This window comes from Taudactylus pleione, unplaced genomic scaffold (assembly GCF_031769625.1).
Source record: "Taudactylus pleione unplaced genomic scaffold, aTauple2 ptg000602l, whole genome shotgun sequence".
Classification (NCBI taxonomy): Eukaryota; Metazoa; Chordata; class Amphibia; order Anura; family Myobatrachidae; genus Taudactylus; species Taudactylus pleione.
The window spans coordinates 7,001,667-7,028,278 of record NW_028285004.1 but is presented as its reverse complement, the minus strand read 5'-3'; the positions used below and the strand labels follow the sequence as shown (position 1 = coordinate 7,028,278).

The following is a 26,612-nucleotide window of genomic DNA, read 5'->3' as shown; positions in this document are numbered from 1 at the left end:
TATCTGAGTAAGCATGGCTATTTCTATACACCTAATATAGAGGATTTGTGCACTGACACTGCCCTTATCTGAGTAAGCATGGCTATTTCTGTACACCTAATATAGAGTATTTGTGCACTGACACTACCCTTATCTGAGTAAGCATAGCCATTTCTATACACCTAATACACAGTATTTGTGCACTGACACTACCCTTATCTGAGTAAGCATAGCCATTTCTATACACCTAATACACAGTATTTGTGTACTGACACTACCCTTATCTGAGTAAGCATGTCCATATCTGAGAAAGCATGGCTATTTCTATACACCTAATATAGAGTATTTGTGCACTGACACTATCCTTATCTGAGTAAGCAAGGCCATTTCTATTCACCTAATATACAGTATTTGTGCACGGACTCTGTCCTTATCTGAGTAAGCATGGACATTTCTATACACCTAATATAGAGTATTTGTGCACTCACACTACCCTTATCTGAGTAAGCATGGCCATTTCTATTCACCTAATATACAGTATTTGTGCACGGACACTGTCCTTATCTGAGTAAGCATGGACATTTCTATACACCTAATATAGAGTATTTGTGCACTGACACTACCCTTATCTGAGAAAGAATGGCCATTTCTATACACCTAATATAGAGTATTTGTGCACGGACACTACCCTTATCTGAGTAAGCATGGCCATTTCTATACACCTAATATAGAGTATTTGTGCACTGACACTACCCTTATCTGAGTAAGCATGGCTATTTCTATACACCTAATATAGAGTATTTATGCACTGACACTACCCTTATCTGAGTAAGCATGGCTATTTCTATACACCTAATATAGAGTATTTGTGCACTGACACTACCCTTATCTGAGTAAGCATGGCCATTTCTATACACCTAATATAGAGTTTTTGTGCACTGACACTACCCTTATCTGAGTAAGCATGGCCATTTCTATACACCTAATATACAGGATTTGTGCACTGACACTACCCTTATCTGAGTAAGCATGGCTATTTCTATACACCTAATATAGAGTATTTATGCACTGACACTGCCCTTATCTGAGTAAGCATGGCTATTTCTATACAACTAATATAGAGTATTTGTGCACTGACACTGCCCTTATCTGAGTAAGCATGGCCATTTCTATTCACCTAATATAGAGTATTTGTGCACTGACACTGCCCTTATCTGAGTAAGCATGGCCATTTCTATACACCTAATATACAGTATTTGTGCATTGACACTACCCTTATCTGAGTAAGCATGGCTATTTCTATACAACTAATAACAGTATTTGTGCACGGACACTGCCCTTATCTGAGTAAGCATGGCTATTTCTATGCACCTAATATAGAGTCTTTGTGCACTGACACAGCCCTTATCTGAGTAAGCATGGCCGTTTCTATACACCTAATATACATTATTTTTGTGCACTGACACTACCCTTATCTGAGTAAGCATGGCCATTTCTATACACCTAATATACAGTATTTGTGCACTGACACTACCCTTATCTGAGTAAGCATGGCTATTTCTATACAACTAATATACAGTATTTGTGCACTGACACTGCCCTTATCTGAGTAAGCATGGCTATTTCTATACACCTAATATACAGTATTTGTGCACTGACACTACCCTTATCTGAGTAAGCATGGCCATTTCTATACACCTGATATACAGTATTTGTGCACTGACACTACCCTTATCTGAGTAAGCATGGCCATTTCTATACACCTAATATAGATAATTTGTGCACTGACACTACCCTTATCTGAGTAAGCATGGCCATTTCTATACACCTGATATACAGTATTTGTGCACTGACACTGCCCTTATCTGAGTAAGAATGGCCATTTCTATACACCTAATATACAGTATTTGTGCACTGACACTACCGTTATCTGAGTAGGCATGGCTATTTCTATACACCTGATATACAGTATTTGTGCACTGACACTACCCTTATCTGAGTAAGCATGGCCATTTCTATACACCTGATATACAGTATTTGTGCACTGACACTACCCTTATCTGAGTAAGCATGGCCATTTCTATACACCTAATATACAGTATTTGTGCACTGACACTACCCTTATCTGAGTAAGCATGGCCATTTCTATACACCTAATATAGATAATTTGTGCACTGACACTACCCTTATCTGAGTAAGCATGGCTATTTCTATACATCTAATATACAGTATTTGTGCACTGACACTACCCTTATCTGAGTAAGCATGGCCATATCTATACACCTAATATACAGTATTTGTGCACTGACACTACCCTTATCTGAGTAAGCATGGCCATTTCTATACACCTAATATAGAGGATTTGTGCACTGACACTACCCTTATCTGAGTAAGCATGGCTATTTCTATACAACTAATATAGAGTATTTGTGCACTGACACTGCCCTTATCTGAGTAAGCATGGCCATTTCTATTCACCTAATATAGAGTATTTGTGCACTGACACTGCCCTTATCTGAGTAAGCATGGCCATTTCTATACACCTAATATACAGTATTTGTGCACTGACACTACCCTTATCTGAGTAAGCATGGCTATTTCTATACAACTAATATACAGTATTTGTGCACGGACACTACCCTTATCTGAGTAAGCTTGGACATTTCTATACACCTAATATAGAGTATTTGTGCACTGACACTACCCTTATCTGAGTAAGCATGGCCATTTCTATACACCTAATATACAGTATTTGTGCACTGACACTACCCTTATCTGAGTAAGCATGGCCATTTCTATACACCTAATATAGATAATTTGTGCACTGACACTACCCTTATCTGAGTAAGCATGGCTATTTCTATACATCTAATATACAGTATTTGTGCACTGACACTACCCTTATCTGAGTAAGCATGGCCATTTCTATACACCTAATATACAGTATTTGTGCACTGACACTACCCTTATCTGAGTAAGCATGGCCATTTCTATACACCTAATATAGATAATTTGTGCACTGACACTACCCTTATCTGAGTAAGCATGGCTATTTCTATACATCTAATATACAGTATTTGTGCACTGACACTACCCTTATCTGAGTAAGCATGGCCATTTCTATACACCTAATATACAGTATTTGTGCACTGACACTACCCTTATCTGAGTAAGCATGGCCATTTCTATACACCTAATATAGATAATTTGTGCACTGACACTGCCCTTATCTGAGTAAGCATGGCCATTTCTATTCACCTAATATAGAGTATTTGTGCACTGACACTGCCCTTATCTGAGTAAGCATGGCCATTTCTATACACCTAATATACAGTATTTATGCACTGACACTGCCCTTATCTGAGTAAGCATGGCTATTTCTATACAACTAATATAGAGTATTTGTGCACTGACACTGCCCTTATCTGAGTAAGCATGGCCATTTCTATACACCTAATATAGAGTATTTGTGCACGGACACTACCCTTATCTGAGTAAGCATGGCCATTTCTATACACCTAATATACAGTATTTGTGCACGGACACTACCCTTATCTGAGGAAGCATGGCCATTTCTATACACCTAATATAGAGTATTTGTGCACGGACACTACCCTTATCTGAGTAAGCATGGCCATTTCTATACACCTAATATAGAGTATTTGTGCACTGACACTACCCTTATCTGAGTAAGCATCGCTATTTCTATACAAGTAATATAGAGTATTTGTGCACTGACACTACCCTTATCTGAGTAAGCATGGCTATTTCTATACACCTAATATAGAGTATTTGTGCACTGACACTACCCTTATCTGAGTAAGCATGGCCATTTCTATACACCTAATATACAGTATTTGTGCACTGACACTTCCCTTATCTGAGTAAGCATGGCCATTTCTAAACACCTAATATAGAGTATTTGTGCACTGACAGTACCCTTATCTGAGTAAGCATGGACATTTCTATACACCTAATATAGAGTATTTGTGCACTGACACTACCCTTATCTGAGTAACCATGGCTATTTCTATACACCTAATATACAGTATTTGTGCACTGACACTACCGTTATCTGAGTAAGCATGGCTATTTCTATACACCTAATACACTGTATTTGTGCACTGACACTACCGTTATCTGAGTAAGCATGGCCATTTCTATACACCTAATATACAGTATTTGTGCACTGACACTGCCCTTTCTATACACCTAATATACAGTATTTGTGTACTGACACTGCCCTTATCTGAGTAAGCATGGCCATTTCTATACACCTAATATAGAGTATTTGTGCACTGACACTACCCTTATGTGAGTAAGCATGACTATTTCTATATACCTAATATACAGTATTTGTGTACTGACACTGCCCTTATCTGAGTAAGCATGGCTATTTCTATACACCTAATATAGAGGATTTGTGCACTGACACTACCCTTATCTGAGTAAGCATGGCTATTTCTATACACCTAATATACAGTATTTGTGCACTGACACTACCCTTATGTGAGTAAGCATGGCTATTTCTATACACCTAATATAGATAATTTGTGCACTGACACTACCCTTATCTGAGTAAGCATGACTATTTCTATACACCTAATATACAGTATTTGTGTACTGACACTGCCCTTATCTGAGTAAGCATGGCCATTTCTATACACCTAATATAGAGTATTTGTGCACTGACACTACCCTTATGTGAGTAAGCATGACTATTTCTATACACCCAATATACAGTATTTGTGTACTGACACTGCCCTTATCTGAGTAAGCATGGCCATTTCTATACACCTAATATAGAGTATTTGTGCACTGACACTACCCTTATGTGAGTAAGCATGGCTATTTCTATACACCTAATATAGAGTATTTGTGCACTGACACTACCCTTATGTGAGTAAGCATGGCTATTTCTATACACCTAATATACAGTATTTGTGCACTGACACTACCCTTATGTGAGTAGGCATGGCTATTTCTATACACCTAATATAGAGTATTTGTGCACTGACACTACCCTTATGTGAGTAAGCATGGCTATTTCTATACACCTAATATACAGTATTTGTGCACTGACACTGCCCTTATCTGAGTAAGCATGGCTATTTCTATACACCTAATATAGAGGATTTGTGCACTGACACTACCCTTATCTGAGTAAGCATGACTATTTCTATACACCTAATATACAGTATTTGTGTACTGACACTACCCTTATCTGAGTAAGCATGGCTATTTCTATACACCTAATATAGAGGATTTGTGCACTGACACTACCCTTATCTGAGTAAGCATGGCTATTTCTATACACCTAATATACAGTATTTGTGCACTGACACTACCCTTATGTGAGTAAGCATGGCTATTTCTATACACCTAATATAGATAATTTGTGCACTGACACTACCCTTATCTGAGTAAGCATGGCTATTTCTATACACCTAATATAGAGGATTTGTGCACTGACACTACCCTTATCTGAGTAAGCATGGCTATTTCTATACACCTAATATACAGTATTTGTGCACTGACACTACCCTTATCTGAGTAAGCATGGCTATTTCTATACACCTAATATAGAGGATTTGTGCACTGACACTACCCTTATCTGAGTAAGCATGACTATTTCTATACACCTAATATACAGTATTTGTGTACTGACACTACCCTTATCTGAGTAAGCATGGCCATTTCTATACAACTAATATACAGTATTTGTGCACTGACACTACCCTTATCTGAGTAAGCATGGCTATTACTATACACCTAATATACAGTATTTGTGCACTGACACTACACTTATCTGAGTAAGCATGGCAATTTCTATACACCTAATATAGAGTATTTGTGCACTGACACTGCCCTTATCTGAGTAAGCATGGCCATTTCTATACAACTAATATACAGTATTTGTGCACTGACACTACCCTTATCTGAGTAAGCATGGCCATTTCTATACACCTAATATAGAGTATTTGTGCACTGACACTACCCTTATCTGAGTAAGCATGGCCATTTCTATACACCTAATATAGATAATTTGTGCACTGACACTGCCTTTATCTGAGTAAGCATGGCTATTACTATACACCTAATATACAGTATTGGTGCACTGACACTACCCTTATCTGAGTAAGCATGGCTATTTCTATACACCTAATATAGAGGATTTGTGCACTGACACTACCCTTATCTGAGTAAGCATGGCTATTTCTATACACCTAATATACAGTATTTGTGCACTGACACTACCCTTATCTGAGTAAGCATGGCTATTTCTATACACCTAATATAGAGGATTTGTGCACTGACACTACCCTTATCTGAGTAAGCATGACTATTTCTATACACCTAATATACAGTATTTGTGTACTGACACTACCCTTATCTGAGTAAGCATGGCCATTTCTATACAACTAATATACAGTATTTGTGCACTGACACTACCCTTATCTGAGTAAGCATGGCTATTACTATACACCTAATATACAGTATTTGTGCACTGACACACTTATCTGAGTAAGCATGGCAATTTCTATACACCTAATATAGAGTATTTGTGCACTGACACTGCCCTTATCTGAGTAAGCATGGCCATTTCTATACAACTAATATACAGTATTTGTGCACTGACACTACCCTTATCTGAGTAAGCATGGCAATTTCTATACACCTAATATAGAGTATTTGTGCACTGACACTACCCTTATCTGAGTAAGCATGGCCATTTCTATACACCTAATATAGATAATTTGTGCACTGACACTGCCTTTATCTGAGTAAGCATGGCTATTACTATACACCTAATATACAGTATTGGTGCACTGACACTACCCTTATCTGAGTAAGCATGGCTATTTCTATACACCTAATATAGATAATTTGTGCACTGACACTACCCTTATCTGAGTAAGAATGGCCATTTCTAAACACCTAATATAGAGTATTTGTGCACTGACACCATACTTGCCTACTTCTGAAAACTAGTTTCAGGGAGATTATAGGCTGTAGTAAAATCCGCAGCATGGACGCACCAGAGGAGGCATGGCCAGTACCGGCCAAAGGGCGTATCTAGCTTCACTTAAGGGGTATCTATTCCCACTAAGGGGGGCGCCTTCCAGAGGCAGGTGAAAACATGTAAAATGCATAAACTAAAATAAAGCATTGGAATAATAAAAAAGAATACACTTTTCTAAAATATGGTTGAATGTTTATTGTTATAAATTATTTCATAGCTAAAGTAGCACTATTCCAAGACAATGGAGGATGGATAAAGAAGGGACATTAAAGTTAGAAAAAATAAATGCAGATTTGAGAGCAAAGGGTAGGGAGAGGCCTGCTGTGAGAGAGCTCACAATCTAATGGGAAACAGACAGAACTATGGGGACAGTAACAAGGGTGCACCAGTGTAAGTATAGGTGGGAGTATGATATCTATTGTAAAAGGGTGGGCTTTCACTTTAGTGAATGTGAGGGGGGTCAGTGTGAAGCTGTCTGGACTAAGTGGATTCCCTTATCTTGCAAGGTTATGATCTTATTAGACAGCTCTCTTGAATGACAGACAGTCTCTCCTCCCAGTGGGGGCCTGCAGAGTGCAGACTGCCTGTCATTCCAGAGAACTGTCCACAGAGATCGCGACCCTGCAAGATAAGGTAATCCCAACCTTAACTCTCAATCCTTCCATCCACCGGAAACCATCTGCGCAGAGCAAAGCAACAGAAAACAAAGCTGCTTAGTTTACTGTCACTTTGGAAGCTCTGTCACATAATAAACAAAAGTTCCAGAGTCTCTGCTACTTACTTTTACTGTTTTTCTAGGGGATCGGTTTAGAGCCATCAGGGGAAAGACATTGCTGCATCCAGTCACTGCCATGTGACTCCGGGTGGGAAGGCACTGCAGGGAGTCTGTGTGTCTGATTATGATTATGTGCTAGGAAGCCACCGCTGCTCACAACCCCTCGGTGGCCAGCCTCTAGCACTGCAGTGGCAAAGTCACGTTGCTACATCCTCCTCACTCAAGCCCCTTCTCTGCCCCATCCAAACTCGCGCATGCGCAGTCGGATATTCAACTGCACAGTCGGGATGCCGGGAGTTTTTTTTTACTTTCCGGGGTAGCGGGAGCTCCAATCTTAAAACGGGAGGCTCCCGCGGAAATCGGGAGGGTAGGCAAGTGTGACTGACACTCCCCTTATCTGAGTAAGCATGGCTATTTCTATACACCTAATATAGAGTATTTGTGCACTGACACTACCCTTATCTGAGTATGCATGGCCATTTCTATACACCTAATATAGAGTACTTGTGCACTGACACTGCCATTATCTGAGTATATTAGGTGTATAGAAATGGCCATGCTTACTCAGATAAACTCAGATAAGGGTAGTGTCAGTGCACAAATACTGTATATTAGATATACAGAAATGTCCATGCTTACTCAGATAAGGGTAGTGTCAGTGCACAAATACTCTATATCAGGTGTATAGAAATGGCCATGCTTACTCAGATAAGGGAAGTGTCAGTGCACAAATACTCTATATTAGGTTTATAGAAATGGCCATGCTTACTCAGATAAGCGTAGTGTCAGAGCACAAATACTCTATATTAGGTTTATAGAAATGGCCATGCTTACTCAGAAAAGGGTAGTGTCAGTGCACAAATTCTCTATATTAGGTGTATAGAAATGGCTATGCTTAGAGAATTTGTGCACTGACACTACCCTTATCTGAGTAAGCATGGCCATTTCTATACACCTAATATAGAGTTTTTGTGCACTGACACTACCCTTATCAGAGTAAGCATGGCCATTTCTATACACCTAATATAGAGTATTTGTGCACTGACACTTCCCTTATCTGAGTAAGCATGGCCATTTCTATACACCTGATATAGAGTATTTGTGCACTGACACTACCCTTATCTGAGTAAGCATGGACATTTCTATACACCTAATATACAGTATTTGTGCACTGACACTACCCTTATCTGAGTAAGCATGGCTATTTCTATACACCTAATATAGAGGATTTGTGCACTGACACTACCCTTATCTGAGTAAGCATGGCTATTTCTATACACCTAATATACAGTATTTGTGCACTGACACTACCCTTATCTGAGTAAGCATGGCCATTTCTATACACCTGATATAGAGTATTTGTGCACTGACACTGCCCTTACCTGAGTAAGCATGGCTCTTTCTATACACCTAATATACACTATTTGTGCACTGACACTACCCTTATCTGAGTAAGCATGGCTATTTCTATACACCTAATATAGAGGATTTGTGCACTGACACTACCCTTATCTGAGTAAGCATGGCTATTTCTATACACCTAATATACAGTATTTGTGCACTGACACTACCCTTATCTGAGTAAGCATGGCTATTTCTATACACCTAATATAGAGGATTTGTGCACTGACACTGCCCTTATCTGAGTAAGCATGGCTATTTCTGTACACCTAATATAGAGTATTTGTGCACTGACACTACCCTTATCTGAGTAAGCATAGCCATTTCTATACACCTAATACACAGTATTTGTGCACTGACACTACCCTTATCTGAGTAAGCATAGCCATTTCTATACACCTAATACACAGTATTTGTGTACTGACACTACCCTTATCTGAGTAAGCATGTCCATATCTGAGAAAGCATGGCTATTTCTATACACCTAATATAGAGTATTTGTGCACTGACACTATCCTTATCTGAGTAAGCAAGGCCATTTCTATTCACCTAATATACAGTATTTGTGCACGGACTCTGTCCTTATCTGAGTAAGCATGGACATTTCTATACACCTAATATAGAGTATTTGTGCACTCACACTACCCTTATCTGAGTAAGCATGGCCATTTCTATTCACCTAATATACAGTATTTGTGCACGGACACTGTCCTTATCTGAGTAAGCATGGACATTTCTATACACCTAATATAGAGTATTTGTGCACTGACACTACCCTTATCTGAGAAAGAATGGCCATTTCTATACACCTAATATAGAGTATTTGTGCACGGACACTACCCTTATCTGAGTAAGCATGGCCATTTCTATACACCTAATATAGAGTATTTGTGCACTGACACTACCCTTATCTGAGTAAGCATGGCTATTTCTATACACCTAATATAGAGTATTTATGCACTGACACTACCCTTATCTGAGTAAGCATGGCTATTTCTATACACCTAATATAGAGTATTTGTGCACTGACACTACCCTTATCTGAGTAAGCATGGCCATTTCTATACACCTAATATAGAGTTTTTGTGCACTGACACTACCCTTATCTGAGTAAGCATGGCCATTTCTATACACCTAATATACAGGATTTGTGCACTGACACTACCCTTATCTGAGTAAGCATGGCTATTTCTATACACCTAATATAGAGTATTTATGCACTGACACTGCCCTTATCTGAGTAAGCATGGCTATTTCTATACAACTAATATAGAGTATTTGTGCACTGACACTGCCCTTATCTGAGTAAGCATGGCCATTTCTATTCACCTAATATAGAGTATTTGTGCACTGACACTGCCCTTATCTGAGTAAGCATGGCCATTTCTATACACCTAATATACAGTATTTGTGCATTGACACTACCCTTATCTGAGTAAGCATGGCTATTTCTATACAACTAATAACAGTATTTGTGCACGGACACTGCCCTTATCTGAGTAAGCATGGCTATTTCTATGCACCTAATATAGAGTCTTTGTGCACTGACACAGCCCTTATCTGAGTAAGCATGGCCGTTTCTATACACCTAATATACATTATTTTTGTGCACTGACACTACCCTTATCTGAGTAAGCATGGCCATTTCTATACACCTAATATACAGTATTTGTGCACTGACACTACCCTTATCTGAGTAAGCATGGCTATTTCTATACAACTAATATACAGTATTTGTGCACTGACACTGCCCTTATCTGAGTAAGCATGGCTATTTCTATACACCTAATATACAGTATTTGTGCACTGACACTACCCTTATCTGAGTAAGCATGGCCATTTCTATACACCTGATATACAGTATTTGTGCACTGACACTACCCTTATCTGAGTAAGCATGGCCATTTCTATACACCTAATATAGATAATTTGTGCACTGACACTACCCTTATCTGAGTAAGCATGGCCATTTCTATACACCTGATATACAGTATTTGTGCACTGACACTGCCCTTATCTGAGTAAGAATGGCCATTTCTATACACCTAATATACAGTATTTGTGCACTGACACTACCGTTATCTGAGTAGGCATGGCTATTTCTATACACCTGATATACAGTATTTGTGCACTGACACTACCCTTATCTGAGTAAGCATGGCCATTTCTATACACCTGATATACAGTATTTGTGCACTGACACTACCCTTATCTGAGTAAGCATGGCCATTTCTATACACCTAATATACAGTATTTGTGCACTGACACTACCCTTATCTGAGTAAGCATGGCCATTTCTATACACCTAATATAGATAATTTGTGCACTGACACTACCCTTATCTGAGTAAGCATGGCTATTTCTATACATCTAATATACAGTATTTGTGCACTGACACTACCCTTATCTGAGTAAGCATGGCCATTTCTATACACCTAATATACAGTATTTGTGCACTGACACTACCCTTATCTGAGTAAGCATGGCCATTTCTATACACCTAATATAGAGGATTTGTGCACTGACACTACCCTTATCTGAGTAAGCATGGCTATTTCTATACAACTAATATAGAGTATTTGTGCACTGACACTGCCCTTATCTGAGTAAGCATGGCCATTTCTATTCACCTAATATAGAGTATTTGTGCACTGACACTGCCCTTATCTGAGTAAGCATGGCCATTTCTATACACCTAATATACAGTATTTGTGCACTGACACTACCCTTATCTGAGTAAGCATGGCTATTTCTATACAACTAATATACAGTATTTGTGCACGGACACTACCCTTATCTGAGTAAGCTTGGACATTTCTATACACCTAATATAGAGTATTTGTGCACTGACACTACCCTTATCTGAGTAAGCATGGCCATTTCTATACACCTAATATACAGTATTTGTGCACTGACACTACCCTTATCTGAGTAAGCATGGCCATTTCTATACACCTAATATAGATAATTTGTGCACTGACACTACCCTTATCTGAGTAAGCATGGCTATTTCTATACATCTAATATACAGTATTTGTGCACTGACACTACCCTTATCTGAGTAAGCATGGCCATTTCTATACACCTAATATACAGTATTTGTGCACTGACACTACCCTTATCTGAGTAAGCATGGCCATTTCTATACACCTAATATAGATAATTTGTGCACTGACACTACCCTTATCTGAGTAAGCATGGCTATTTCTATACATCTAATATACAGTATTTGTGCACTGACACTACCCTTATCTGAGTAAGCATGGCCATTTCTATACACCTAATATACAGTATTTGTGCACTGACACTACCCTTATCTGAGTAAGCATGGCCATTTCTATACACCTAATATAGATAATTTGTGCACTGACACTGCCCTTATCTGAGTAAGCATGGCCATTTCTATTCACCTAATATAGAGTATTTGTGCACTGACACTGCCCTTATCTGAGTAAGCATGGCCATTTCTATACACCTAATATACAGTATTTATGCACTGACACTGCCCTTATCTGAGTAAGCATGGCTATTTCTATACAACTAATATAGAGTATTTGTGCACTGACACTGCCCTTATCTGAGTAAGCATGGCCATTTCTATACACCTAATATAGAGTATTTGTGCACGGACACTACCCTTATCTGAGTAAGCATGGCCATTTCTATACACCTAATATACAGTATTTGTGCACGGACACTACCCTTATCTGAGGAAGCATGGCCATTTCTATACACCTAATATAGAGTATTTGTGCACGGACACTACCCTTATCTGAGTAAGCATGGCCATTTCTATACACCTAATATAGAGTATTTGTGCACTGACACTACCCTTATCTGAGTAAGCATCGCTATTTCTATACAAGTAATATAGAGTATTTGTGCACTGACACTACCCTTATCTGAGTAAGCATGGCTATTTCTATACACCTAATATAGAGTATTTGTGCACTGACACTACCCTTATCTGAGTAAGCATGGCCATTTCTATACACCTAATATACAGTATTTGTGCACTGACACTTCCCTTATCTGAGTAAGCATGGCCATTTCTAAACACCTAATATAGAGTATTTGTGCACTGACAGTACCCTTATCTGAGTAAGCATGGACATTTCTATACACCTAATATAGAGTATTTGTGCACTGACACTACCCTTATCTGAGTAACCATGGCTATTTCTATACACCTAATATACAGTATTTGTGCACTGACACTACCGTTATCTGAGTAAGCATGGCTATTTCTATACACCTAATACACTGTATTTGTGCACTGACACTACCGTTATCTGAGTAAGCATGGCCATTTCTATACACCTAATATACAGTATTTGTGCACTGACACTGCCCTTTCTATACACCTAATATACAGTATTTGTGCACTGACACTGCCCTTATTTGAGTAAGCATGGCCATTTCTATACAACTAATATACTGTATTTGTGCACGGACACTACCCTTATCTGAGTAAGCATGGCCATTTCTATACACCTAATATAGAGTATTTGTGCACGGACACTACCCTTATCTGAGTAAGCATGGCCATTTCTATACACCTAATATACAGTATTTGTGCACTGACACTGCCCTTATCTGAGTAAGCATGGCCATTTCTATACACCTAATATAGAGTATTTGTGCACTGACTGTACCCTTATCTGAGTAAGCATGGACATTTCTATACACCTAATATACAGTATTTGTGCACTGACACTTCCCTTATCTGAGTAAGCATGGCCGTTTCTAAACACCTAATATAGAGTATTTGTGTACTGACACTACCCTTATCTGAGTAAGCATGGACATTTCTATACACCAAACATACAGTATTTGTGCCTTGACACTACCCTTATCTGAGTAAGCATGGCCATTTCTATACACCTGATATACAGTATTTGTGCACTGACACTACCCTTATCTGAGTAAGCATGGCCATTTCTATACACCTGATATACAGTATTTGTGCACTGACACTCCCCTTATCTGAGTAAGCATGGCCATTTCTATACACCTAATATAGATAATTTGTGCACTGACACTACCCTTATCTGAGTAAGCATGGCTATTTCTATACATCTAATATACAGTATTTGTGCACTGACACTGCCCTTATCTGAGTAAGCATGGACATTTCTATACACCTAATATACAGTATTTGTGCACTGACACTACCCTTATCTGAGTAAGCATGGCCATTTCTATACACCTAATATACAGTATTTGTGCACTGACACTGCCCTTATCTGAGTAAGCATGGACATTTCTATACACCTAATATACAGTATTTGTGCACTGACACTGCCCTTATCTGAGTAGGCATGGCTATTTCTATACACCTAATATAGATAATTTGTGCACTGACACTGCCCTTATCTGAGTAGGCATGGCCATTTCTATACACCTAATATAGATAATTTGTGCACTGACACTACCCTTATCTGAGTAAGCATGGCTATTTCTATACACCTAATATACAGTATTTGTGCACTGACACTACCCTTATCTGAGTAGGCATGGCTATTTCTATACACCTAATATAGAGTATTTGTGCACTGACACTACCCTTATCTGAGTAAGCATGGCCATTTCTATACACCTAATATAGAGTATTTGTGCACTGACACTACCCTTATCTGAGTAAGCATGGCCATTTCTATACACCTAATATAGAGTATTTGTGCACTGACACTATGGACCTATTCTGCTTCAGACACAGTGGAGCAATGTTTATCGTCTAAGCATGCACCCCTATTGTGTTCGTACAGAGTCACAGTACAAATTTAGATGAATGGTAGCAGAAATGTATGGGATGTTCCTGGGCGGAGACTATGAGGTAACAGGGGGACACACGGAGATGCATCTTATGTGAGTGTCGCTGATAATAGTTGCATTCAAATATGTAGAACCATTCACATAGGAGGCCATATGTATAATATGCGCCTGTGTCCAACCCAGAACACAACCCTATGGGTGCTGAGCATTTGTAGAAATACACTCTGTTATACAAATAAAGGATGTTTCTTGGTTCTGATTCTGATTATTTGCAACTTTTTAACCTACTTAAATCAGCCCCTGGTGTCAATTCATTGTGACACACTTGCTAAATAAAGAAGCCATATAAACCCTTACATTTAGTAACATTATTAGTGGTGTATAACGTGTTAAGAGATGATTTAGATGCTGTGAATAATGTGCAATTATGAAATGCAAAATATGGAATATAAATGCAGTCGTTTATATTTAAAATAATTAACTTACCATATGAGCTTTTGATTTTATTAAGCAACAATAACCAAGCTGTTGGCTTATACGTGTCCTGGTCAGATTCGCCTGTTATATTTCTCACTGTAGGAATACTCATTCTCCTGTATATCTCTTCCACAATCTGAATGATTCTTATTGCTAGTTGTTGGTAGAAGTTACCAGGTGTCACGTACATGTATCTGGGGGGATTATTTTCTTCATTTACATTAGGTTTCCTTGTTTCTGGAGCTGGTGTACTTACAGTCGGATGCTGCTGCTGCTGCATTTCCATACATATTTCGGTGATACTCTGCAGGTCACTGTCTGATATTCTCAACTTTGTTCCTTCATCCTTAAGCAAATCACAAACATGAAATGGGTTTTCTAGCGTTGTGGTATTAATATTATTTCCCATCTCTTCAGCAATAATTTTCCTGACTGTTGGAACACCAGTAGGACTTGCTGGTTTAGTGGACTGCATCGATGATGCCGGTGTCTTTGTGTTTACATTAAAGACATGTTTTGTTGTTATATCATAAATTGTGCTCTTGGTTGGAGTTGGCCTTTGCTCTTGACGTACTGTACTCTGGGCTGGTGAAGAAAGCTCTAGATTCTCTTCAGGGTTTTCAGTAGAAACAGTATGAACAGATTGCCTCATTGTGGTTTCTGTGGCCACTGTGACGTCTCTCTCAGTTATTACCTCCTTGGTTGGTTCCAGTGTTTTGTTTTGAAATGGAGCCAACGTTTTCCCAGGTGTAGTAGTGGTAGAAAAGACCATATTGTTGGCACTGGTTGTTGAATGCCCAGATTTGGCAGTTGTGCTGTACTCTGCACTACTTGTTTGTTTAGAGGTGGTAAATTTAGCATTATTATCCTCAGGCGGTGTTTGTTTTGTTGGATCCACTGGCATGCTATTTACTGACATTTTTGTTGTTTCCTGCAGTGTTTCAGAGATGGTTGTAGGGATAATATCACTAGAACCTGTAGTACTTTGGTCCTTAGAAGTTTTCAGTGTGCTCACTGTAAAATTAAAAGAAGGTGAATGTAAATTATATGTCGTGTTTGTTACCATATCCCTCATGTGTTTAGTATCTGTGAGACTGCTCTTGATTAATGACATTGTGGATACACTCGTAGTGACCTTTTGTTCAGCATTATTCATGTTACCTAAACTTTGTGTACTAGAGCCAATTTCATGTATTCTGATTGTGGTATGAGTAGTGGGTATATACTTTGGACTTACAGTTCTATGTAGAGTTGTGGATGAGATGGGCCCACTTGCATTCTTACTTACAGTTGTAGACTTACCGCTTGTTTCTGTACCAAGAAGAATACTCAGTACGTTGCCTTTTGTAGTAATGAAAGCTCCTTCACTAGATATACTTGTAACTTGTGCATTCTCAGTATTTAATTTGCCTGTATGTAAATATTGAGCACTAGTGGTATGTGGAATAGATAAAGTGATAGCACTAGAGAAATGTGCATTTTTGCCAGTTGGAAGCTGTTTATCTAACAATTTGAAAGCTGTGGAACTTGGTGTACCATTCCTCGTAGGGACTACTGTGGATTTTTGCATGTTTACTTCTGTAGAACCGGGCCTCATATCAAGTGTGGTAAATCTGACTCCCTGACTGGTGGACTGTGTAGTCAATGGTTTGGTTTCATCAGTCTTTATTGTGGAACTTCCTTCTGCATTTGTCACAGTAGATGACTGATCAGTACTGGACTCTGTATCCAATACTGTAGTGACTGAACCATTAGCATTTGCAGAAGTTACAATTACTTTTTTTGCAACTATCGTGCTAGTTTCTCGTTCTCTGATGGCATCACTTGGAACAAATGTTGGCTGTACTGTAATATTTTGTCTTGTTGTTAAAGACATTAACATACTTGATGTCCCGGTTAGTTGTTCCCTGCTTATTTCTGATATGGATATTCTTGAAACTGGGCTCGCTTTCTCTATACTGGTGACAGTTTTTTCATTAACACTGTTGTAAACTGTACTGGAAGCTGAAGGCACATCATTAATTGTTGACATCTGTCCTCCACTTACTGCTACCTTATCAGTTTCATCATTGATCAGACTGAGTTCTCCATTAGATACAAAGGAATACATGGGACTAACAGTACTTGCTGCTACTGTAGATATTGTACTAGTAATAGCAATTGTTTTCAACTGTTCTCCTCTTACATCTGTGGGAAAGACTGTCCTGTTGAATTGTTCTCTACTTAGCTGATGTGTAGTTTCTAGCCATTGTGTTGTAAAGTCTGTTCCATGCGAATCTGCCTCAGTCACTGTGACTGTTGAAAATTCATCATCTGTCTCTGGTGTTTTGGGAGGAATTGAAGAGAGACTAGACATACTGTTTGTGAGTATACCTGTGGTGAGGGGGGCTGTTTTATATTCTGTACCCCCAGCACTAGTTGCTAACTCTTTCTCAGTGGGCACTGTGCTAGGCAATACAGTTATGTCCTGTATTTCTGCTGTGTATTCTATATTGCTATCTGTAATTACTGTAGGTTGGGTAATAGTTTTATGTGTGTTTTCTGTTGTTGTGAGACCTGCTGTCTGATATATTATATCATTTACAATTGCTTTATCTGTAACTGTTACATTTGTGATCTCCTCTACGCCTGTATTTTCAGTTGTAGTAGTTGCAGAATATATATTATTACTAGAGGTTCCAATGGACTGATCTGCATGTTGTGCTGCTGAAGTTGTACTTGATGTTGCTCCAATACCTGGACTTTTAGTAGTAAGTGTATTATTTCTATGTAGAACTTCAGTACTCATTAGATCCTCATCTTCCACTGTAGGCAATAAATCTGTAGGTAACAGATCTGCCCTTTGGCTTGTTGTAACCTCTAATGGTTTTTCTGTGTCTGTTGCTGTAATGGTAAATTTATCATCTGTCATTCCCACCAATGATACAGTTGTTGAGTCTCTTACAGTCTGTATACTGATGGTTTGTTCAATGTTTGCTGTAATAGCTGAAACAAATTGCTTTGAATCTATAGATTCTGTAACTACTGTATCTATGACACTGCTACTTTCTGCTGTAAGTGTTGTGGTAGCACCTGAATTAGTATCACTAATAGATGAATTTGGGGACTTAGCAGTTACAGATGATAACTGTTGATCACTGGTAATATAGGGTAATGAAGTTGAGTGTAAATGGCCTGGATGCTGTTGTTCTATAATATGTGAAGGTGTAGCATGTGGCACTATGGAGCCAGACACATTTTCAGTCTTCAATGTGACAGATAGTGTTTGATCTTTAGGTGCGTGAGAAGTTTCTTCTGTTCCCTGAGTCTGCTCCTCATTGAAAGTTTCACTTACCGAAACAGCAAATCGTGGGCTCACATCAGCAGTAACTGTCACATTGGAGATACTCTTTGTTTCTGTTGTACGTTTACTAGTATGAATAGTGTGTTCAGTGGAAGGTATAGGATTGCTGCTCACAGTGACTAGTGCTGTGACATGTGTCCCCATGCCTTCATCTTTGGTGACTGTTGCTAATTCTACTTCCTTTACCTTGGTGCTGAATGTTGTTTGTAAGTCATCTATGCTCTGTACTGTATTGGAACCAGTAAATGGATTTGTCTGTGTTATGTTAGATGTTATGTGGGCTTCAGGTGAATGAGTATAGTCAGGACTAATCTCTGATTTCTGCGTACTTAATATTTCATTCACTGAAATCAATTCTTCTAGGTTCTCTCCAGTGGTGCTTGAATTATTATCTGTATTTGTCTTTCCTCCTGACACAAAGGTGTATGCACTAGACTGATCATTAAGTGTAATATCAGTATAATGGTAAACATACACTGTGGAGCTTTTATCTTGTTTAGTGGTATCACTTGGTGCAACTGTTGGTAACTGACCTTCTGTTAAGGCCGTTAAGGTTTTCATATTAGAAGTGGTTTGAGTTTCTTCTGTACTTTCCCTTTCTGTTATTTGCTCAGGTGTTATATTATGTAGTGTTTTAGAACTAGACACATATTCTCTAATTGTGGTTTGTGTGGTTTGGCCTTCTGGTGACTCTGTAGTTTTTCTTACTTCTGTATTACTATTAGTCAGACTTACTGCATTCTGTGTAGGCAAAATTTCTGTCTTTGCTATAATGGATGTTGTATCATCTTCCAGTATTTGTGATGTATTATTTGCCTTTTCTGTTACCAAACTTGAGCTTGTTTTATAGTCAGAAGAGAAAGGCGTATTGTTACTGCTGGATGGCAATGTACTACTTGTTGATATTATTGTAGGTTCCTGTGAACCAATCAAAGATGAAGTTTGTAATTGATTTGTACTTTTTTCAGCTCCTGGGGATGTGATCCCAGTTGTGAAACTAAACAAGTGTTCTGTTAATGTTTCTTCTGTTACAATAGAATCTAAATGACTTATATTTGTTTCTCTATCTTCCGTAAAAGTATTAACCTCTTTCTGTGCTTCCGTACTTATTTTACTAATATGTGTCACCAGGTTATGGTCTTTGTTGTCTGTAACTTCATTGGGTACTGTTGAGGACAGTTCTCCTACAATGACTGACTGGATTGCATTAGTGTTAGTAGAAGAAGATGTAACTATATGGTCAGTGTTTGGTAGCAATATAGTATGTGCTGTGATATGTAATGTTCCAAGTATGTTTACAGTCCCACTCAAACTGGATGTCTCACTTTCTGAGCTGGATTGTCTTTCATTGTTAGTTGTAACCATATCAGGAATTGTTGTAAACTGGGTGGGAGCTGTATTTGCTGTAAGTGTATATGTTATAGGTACAGAGTCAAACCCATTAACACTGTTAGCCCCTATCGGCTGATCTGTATTTTGTTTTTCACTGGTTTGAATAAATAATGTGTCAGATGTTATGTGCTGTTCCTTTATTGTCACAAGTGCTGAATGGTCTCTTTCTGTCAGTGTTATATGTATTGCGTCATTTGTTGCTCTAGTTTGTACTGTGGTTACTGCAGTTAAAATACTAGTTGTATTTGTGTCAGCAGTGGCCTCCTTAGGATTTCTAGATTCAGTGAAGGCTGTAAAACTGTTAATATCTGTTAATGGCATTGTATTATTTCTATTTATATATGCATTTGTAGTTGACGACTGCTCTTTTGTGGTTTCGGGTGATGTTACTCCTAGTAATTGAGTTGTTTTTTCATTAACATTCAGAGATTCAACAAAAGTAGGTGAATGAGTTGGAAATGTCTGTGAAGTATCCAGTGTATCTGGTGTTGTTGCTTTGTCCTCTATATGTGGAGTTTCGGTTTTTAGGCTTAATAGATCTTGACTTTGTTCTGTTGTAGCCATTGTGCTTAAACCATTATTTTCATTTATTTCAGTAGAAATCATGCTAGGGATGAGTCGTGTCCACATGGAGATATTGGCACTGATATCAGTAGTAACTCCATAATGAATAGGTAAAGACTCACTATTCAAGTTTGTAGATAGTATAGTATGAGATGTATTAACACTTTCTCCTACAGTTGAGACCAGCATTTGCTTTGTAGGATCTACTGCTATTGAGTCAGAACCCAATAAGTGTTCTGCTATTGTTGTAACAAATGTTAGATTATTTGCAGCTTTAGTTAATCTTTTCTCTACAGTTGGACTCTCAGTTAAGGGATATATTTCTTCTCTATTCTCTTCTTCTATAACTGTTGGCTCCGAAGCCATATGAAATAAAATATCAGCACTGGGTCGTACAGTAGCCAGTAGTGTTCCTTCTTTATACTGCATTGTCTTAAACGAATTATTGGTTTCTAAATTTTCTTCCGGTAATGTTGTGGCTTCAGTATTGATCAATAGGTTATTCATGCTTGGTGCATTTGGTTGCTCATATGTTGTAATGGCTTCCATTGTTTTCATTATGTCTTCTGTAGTCCTTTTCTGAGAACCTACATTGTCTGTATTTGCAAGAATCGTGGTTGTTGCTGTAAGATCTAAGTTTCCTGTTGTCCTGAGCACCAGCTCACTTAGTAGCTTATTGCTTTGCTCTAAATCTAGAAACAATGTTGGATCTGCTCTTCCTGGTGATCCTTCAATATAATTTTCATTTATGGGATGGGGTGACTTTGACGTTTCCTTATTAACGTCTTCAGTTGTCTCATAATGTGAGGGGCTGATTGTGACTGTTGCCACTTGGCTATTTATTCCTGAACTGAGTGTACTTCCTATATCACTCTCAGTCCTTTCTTCATTATTTGTTGCACTGTCTGTCCTAGACATCTCAGTGTAAGTTGAATGATTCATAGGATAGTGTTTGTCTTTGGTATCCACCTGCAGCTGTTCTACAGTGGATCCATCATGTTGTGATTGTTCTGTGCCTGCTTCATAGATGTTTTCAGTTACAATAACAGATGTTACCAAATCATTAAAATTAGTTGTGTACTTATTATTCTTACTTTGTTGAACAGGAGTGTTTGTCATCATGCTCTGTCCTGTGGTTCCTTCCTTTGGTGTTGTACTCTGAGTGTGGGGGCTCATTGTAGTGAAATTCTTTACAGGTTGTTCTGTAGACAATATATTGGGTGTACTTGGTGTTGTCTTGTGAGAGGTTAAGCTCTGAGTGTGGGGGCTCATTGTAGTGGAAGTCTTTACAGGTTGTTCTTCTGTAGACACAAGATTGGGTGTACTTGGTGTTATCTTGTGTGAGGTTAAAGTCTGAGTGTTTGGGTTTTTTGTAGTTGAAGTTTTCTCAGGTTGTTTTTCTGTTGTCAGAAGATTAGGTGTACTTGGTGTTGTCTTGTATGAGGTTGCATTAGTACTACCTGTTTGTGGTTTTACTGATGAATTTACTGTAGCGTCTGTTTGGCTTGTTCTCACTGTAGTTTGTAATTCTGTAGTTGTAAATTGGGTAGTTAGAGTTGTTGCTGCCATTGTGGTTGGCATACCACTGCCGTCATCTCCCGAACTTTCATAAATAAAGGTGGGTTCAGATGTTGGAGGAAAATTCTTATCTTTTTTACGCTTTGGTGGCTTTAAAGGCTCTTCTGGTTCTCCTTAATAGAAAATGAAAAACAAATTTTTTTTTTTTACTTTGCAATGTTCATGACTTACTGTATTATGGAAAAATACTAACAGTTTTGTCACACTGCCCATCGTTATAATACAAATCAACTACAATAGTAAATTTGTTAGTTATAATATTGTACATATGTCAGATTGTAAAAAAGGTGTAAGGGGTATACTAGATAACTGCCCCGGACCTTTTAATGGGAAGTATTTTCTAAAAGGAGATAGTTACTCTCCAGTGAAAATGTATAGCTAAGTATAGCTTTAGAATGTAAGCTCTCATGAGCAAGGACCTCTTCCCTCATGTGCATCTCTTTACATTTCTTCAACTCTTTACTCCCCATAAGGGCTCCTAACACGTGACTGCCAACTCCCTGCTGCTTATTGTGAGTGTTTAATCGCTATTGCAGCAATGTATATAAATCGTGTCCTTGTCCTGCACTGTAATGTACTGTAAGTTACTTGTTTCTTGTTCACTTATTAGTTCTATGTACTATGTAAGGCACTGCGGAACACTTGTGGCGCCATATAAATAAAGGATAATAATAATAATAATAATAATAATAGATAACAGTGCTTTAGTATATTGTAACAGACAGATGCTCTCTACACAAAAGTAAAATTGAAAGTGCATTTAATCAACTAAACAGAATTCAGACATGAATAGGATAAAAATACATATAAACATCCATACAATTCTCACATGAAATAAAGCATGATAAGGCATAAGTGACAGGATCCCACTGTGGATCGCAAATGTGAAAAATTCCTTTGGATAGTGCATTAATTGCAGAGTCTTTTAACATTACAGAAGTCAATGGGTTTATAGGAGAGAAAGAGCAAGGGTTAATCTGTGGAGTTGGATTGACCAGTCATATCTATGAGACAGGTGATATTTATCAGCAAAATACTTATACAGTCCATATATTGGATACCAAATAACAAAACCAGCATCTATCCATGAAACGGAGGGGACTATCTCTGCAAAGCGGCAAGCCATCTCTGAATTAACCCCAGATTAACCCTGCATGGTAACAACTGTAGTCTCAGGACTGAACATTCTTGCTACCTCTCTCCTATACACTCATTGAATAGTGTTATGCTAAAAGACTCTGCAATAAATGCACTATCCTAAGGAGTTTTTTTCATGTTTGCGATCCACAGTAGGATCCTGTCACTTATGCCTTATCATGCTTTATTTCATGTGAGAATTGTATGGATGTTTATATGTATTTTTATCCTATTCATGTCTGAATTCTGTTTAGTTGATTAAATGCACTTTCAATTTTACTTTTGTGTAGAGAGCATCTGTCTGTTACAATATACTAAAGCGCTGTTATCTATTACTGGGATATGTCACATTGTGTCCATGCATGTATTGAATTCCAAGCTTTCATGTTAAACAGATTTCCAAAATTTGGAATGCTGTAATTTTTTTGACCAAACAATATTTTCAATCAAATCACAAAATAAAAAATATACAGTATATATAAAGAATTTAAGTATTATTTCTTACCAGGAATCTTCTTTTTATTTTTATCTTTAGGGTTTTTCTTATTTTTCCCTGTCATCCTCCTCTTACTTGTTTTGCTTCTACTATGTGATGATGATGACTGAGAAGAACTTGAAAACTCGCTCTCCACGGTTTCTAATTAAAGCATTCAAAATAAATGGGTTAGGAGCTCTGATGTTTTCTTATTTTAAATGTAATTGATCATTATCAATCCATACATAATTAATATAGTAAGGAATAGTTATAGAAGTAAAAAGCTACTAGCTGGAACACAAATCTATAACGTATCTTGTTTTTTAAGTTTCACAACTACAAATGCTTTACTGTACCTTTGATGCTAAGATACATATCTAGCTATATTTTGTACACTGTCTAAGACAACATGGTTATGATATACTGTAACACACTACTATTATTCACTAGAACCATAGCAAAATCTATAATTAATGTTTGTAAGTGGCAAGTGCTAATACTGTCAAACAGATGGACTACAGAGATTCCTGTCAAATAGATGGACTAATGTGCCTAAACATGTATACTGTATATTGAAAATTATACATATAATTTATTACGGGTAAACAGTTCATCTGATCTAATGTAAAATGGGGATTTTTGCCCCATGTCTTTATAAAAGTAAGATTGCGTAACTTGTCCTTCCAGAACAAAAAAAAAGGGAATATTACTTTAAATCTGTGCATTAATACTCTCAAATGGTACTCGTATATATTTATGAACTCAGAATTTGGGCTACATGTGATTAATGAGCATGAAAAAGGACTCTAATGGTCTTTAGCCTTTGGATATTATGTTAATTAGATATTAGTGAAGGCATTTGTATATGATAGTTCTGTTGTAAAATGTTTCGCTAATCATTAGTACATAGTGTCCTCAAATCTGGGGTTTTATGTATGGTATTGGACTACATGTGACCATTGAAGCCAATGTTCTTTAGTTTATAAATTATCATGATGACCTTTAGTTTATAAACTAAATTAAACATGGCTTTTATTACTAATTTCATTACTAATGTAATTTTAAGGAAAATATCTGTAATATGATTCCATACAGCAGGAATGAACATAATGTAGTACTGAGTACATCCATCGACATGGACTAAAATTACTCCCTAGACATCATCTTAACAATGTTTTCTAGTAAAGGACAGAAAAACACTATCTTACCAAATATGACATACTTTACTACATGCTTTGTATTTGAAAACTAGATTTGCCATAGCAATTTCTAAATAAAATAAATAATAATAAAAACCCTGACTATAATGTTAATGTATAAAAGATAAAGTAAAAAATTTCTTAAGTAACTATGAATGCCAGCCATAAAGTACCTTGTCTTTCTTCCTCCGAGTTATTCTTCTTCTTTTTTTTAATGATTTTTTTGATTGAAGGTTTCTTTTTCATTTTTTTCCCTTTGTCTGGTTTTGATGGATCTGGACAAAAGGAGATTTCTTACTAAATCACTTTATCATATGAGAAATGCAGTTTCTAGTATGCCCAATCCACTGTATAGTATGCTGTAATTTTATAGCAGTAGGACTTGTTCATCTCTGACATTTTTTTGTAATAAGGCCAAATACATAGGACGAGAAATACCAGTAGGAAAATAATTAAATGTGAGTTATATATATAAAAAAAAAAAAAAAAGTAAAGAAAGCATTTAAAAACAAATAATGGTGCAAATTAAACTTAGAGGTGACAATGGTCAATATTTATTGTGGTTGAAAAAAAGACAATTGTTTTTGATTACACTAAAAGAACCACATTTTTTGTTGAGCCAAAATCTAAGATATTAATTAACAATATGCACCAGATGAAAGCAAAGTTCTTCAATTTCTTTAAATTGTTTGTGATGATTAAGTCATATGTTACTACAGTATATTAGGCTTTTATGATATCTATATCTTGAAAATATATTGGCAACTGATCACCTACTGTAAGTGTCTAACTGCTAATATCACACAAAGATTTGCATTCTCCTTTTCATGACTGTATTACCTACCATCGCTATCTTCATAATCTTCATCATCTTCATCATCTATGTATATAACCCTTTTCTTTTTCTTATTTGGTACTATGGTAATGAGCTTCTTTTTTCGTTTGTCTGGTGATGGGTTTCGGAAAGAGTCTTCTTGGGAAAAAAATACAGATTTATATTAGCACTGTAAGATATACTTTAATAAATCCTTCCCATTGCTTATTGGACATCCAGTTATCCACAAGTTGTATGAACTGTGGGCCTGATTCAGACCCGCTCGTGAGCGCTATGCGCTCGCAAGCGGGTCGATGGTGGCCCAGTGCGCATGCGCACGACGGAGCCGGCTCCGTCGTGCGCATGCGCGAGACCCGGATAGCGACAGGCAAACCGTCGCTCCGGTTCTCGTACCAAAGGGGGCGTGCTGTCGATGTTGAGTGACAGCACGCCCCCTTTGGTGGGCGGGCTGGGGGAGTGGCTGCCCAAATGGAGGCGTTCCCATGGGAACACCTTCCGTCTAGGGCCGGCCCCATTGACATCACAAGTGATGTCGGTGGGAGTGCTTTCGGCTCTGTTAGAGCCGAAAGCACTCTAGGGCTTGCGGCAACGAGACCCTACCACAAGGGTCTCGTTGCAAACCCGATGGTCGCGATGGTCTTGACCATCGTGGCCATCT

At 37.8% G+C, this 26,612-nt stretch overlaps 1 protein-coding gene across 1 annotated transcript in view; it reads right to left on the bottom strand.

Moving 5' to 3' along the window:
- The window catches only part of PRG4 (proteoglycan 4), a 120,110-nt gene that overhangs the window by 31,342 nt on the left and 62,156 nt on the right, over nt 1–26,612 (bottom strand). Inside the window, 5 exon segments of the mRNA XM_088453904.1 lie at nt 15,441–16,445; nt 21,825–22,421; nt 23,951–24,082; nt 25,293–25,394; nt 25,964–26,092. Coding sequence (XP_088310030.1) covers nt 15,441–16,445; nt 21,825–22,421; nt 23,951–24,082; nt 25,293–25,394; nt 25,964–26,092 — 1,965 coding nt within the window.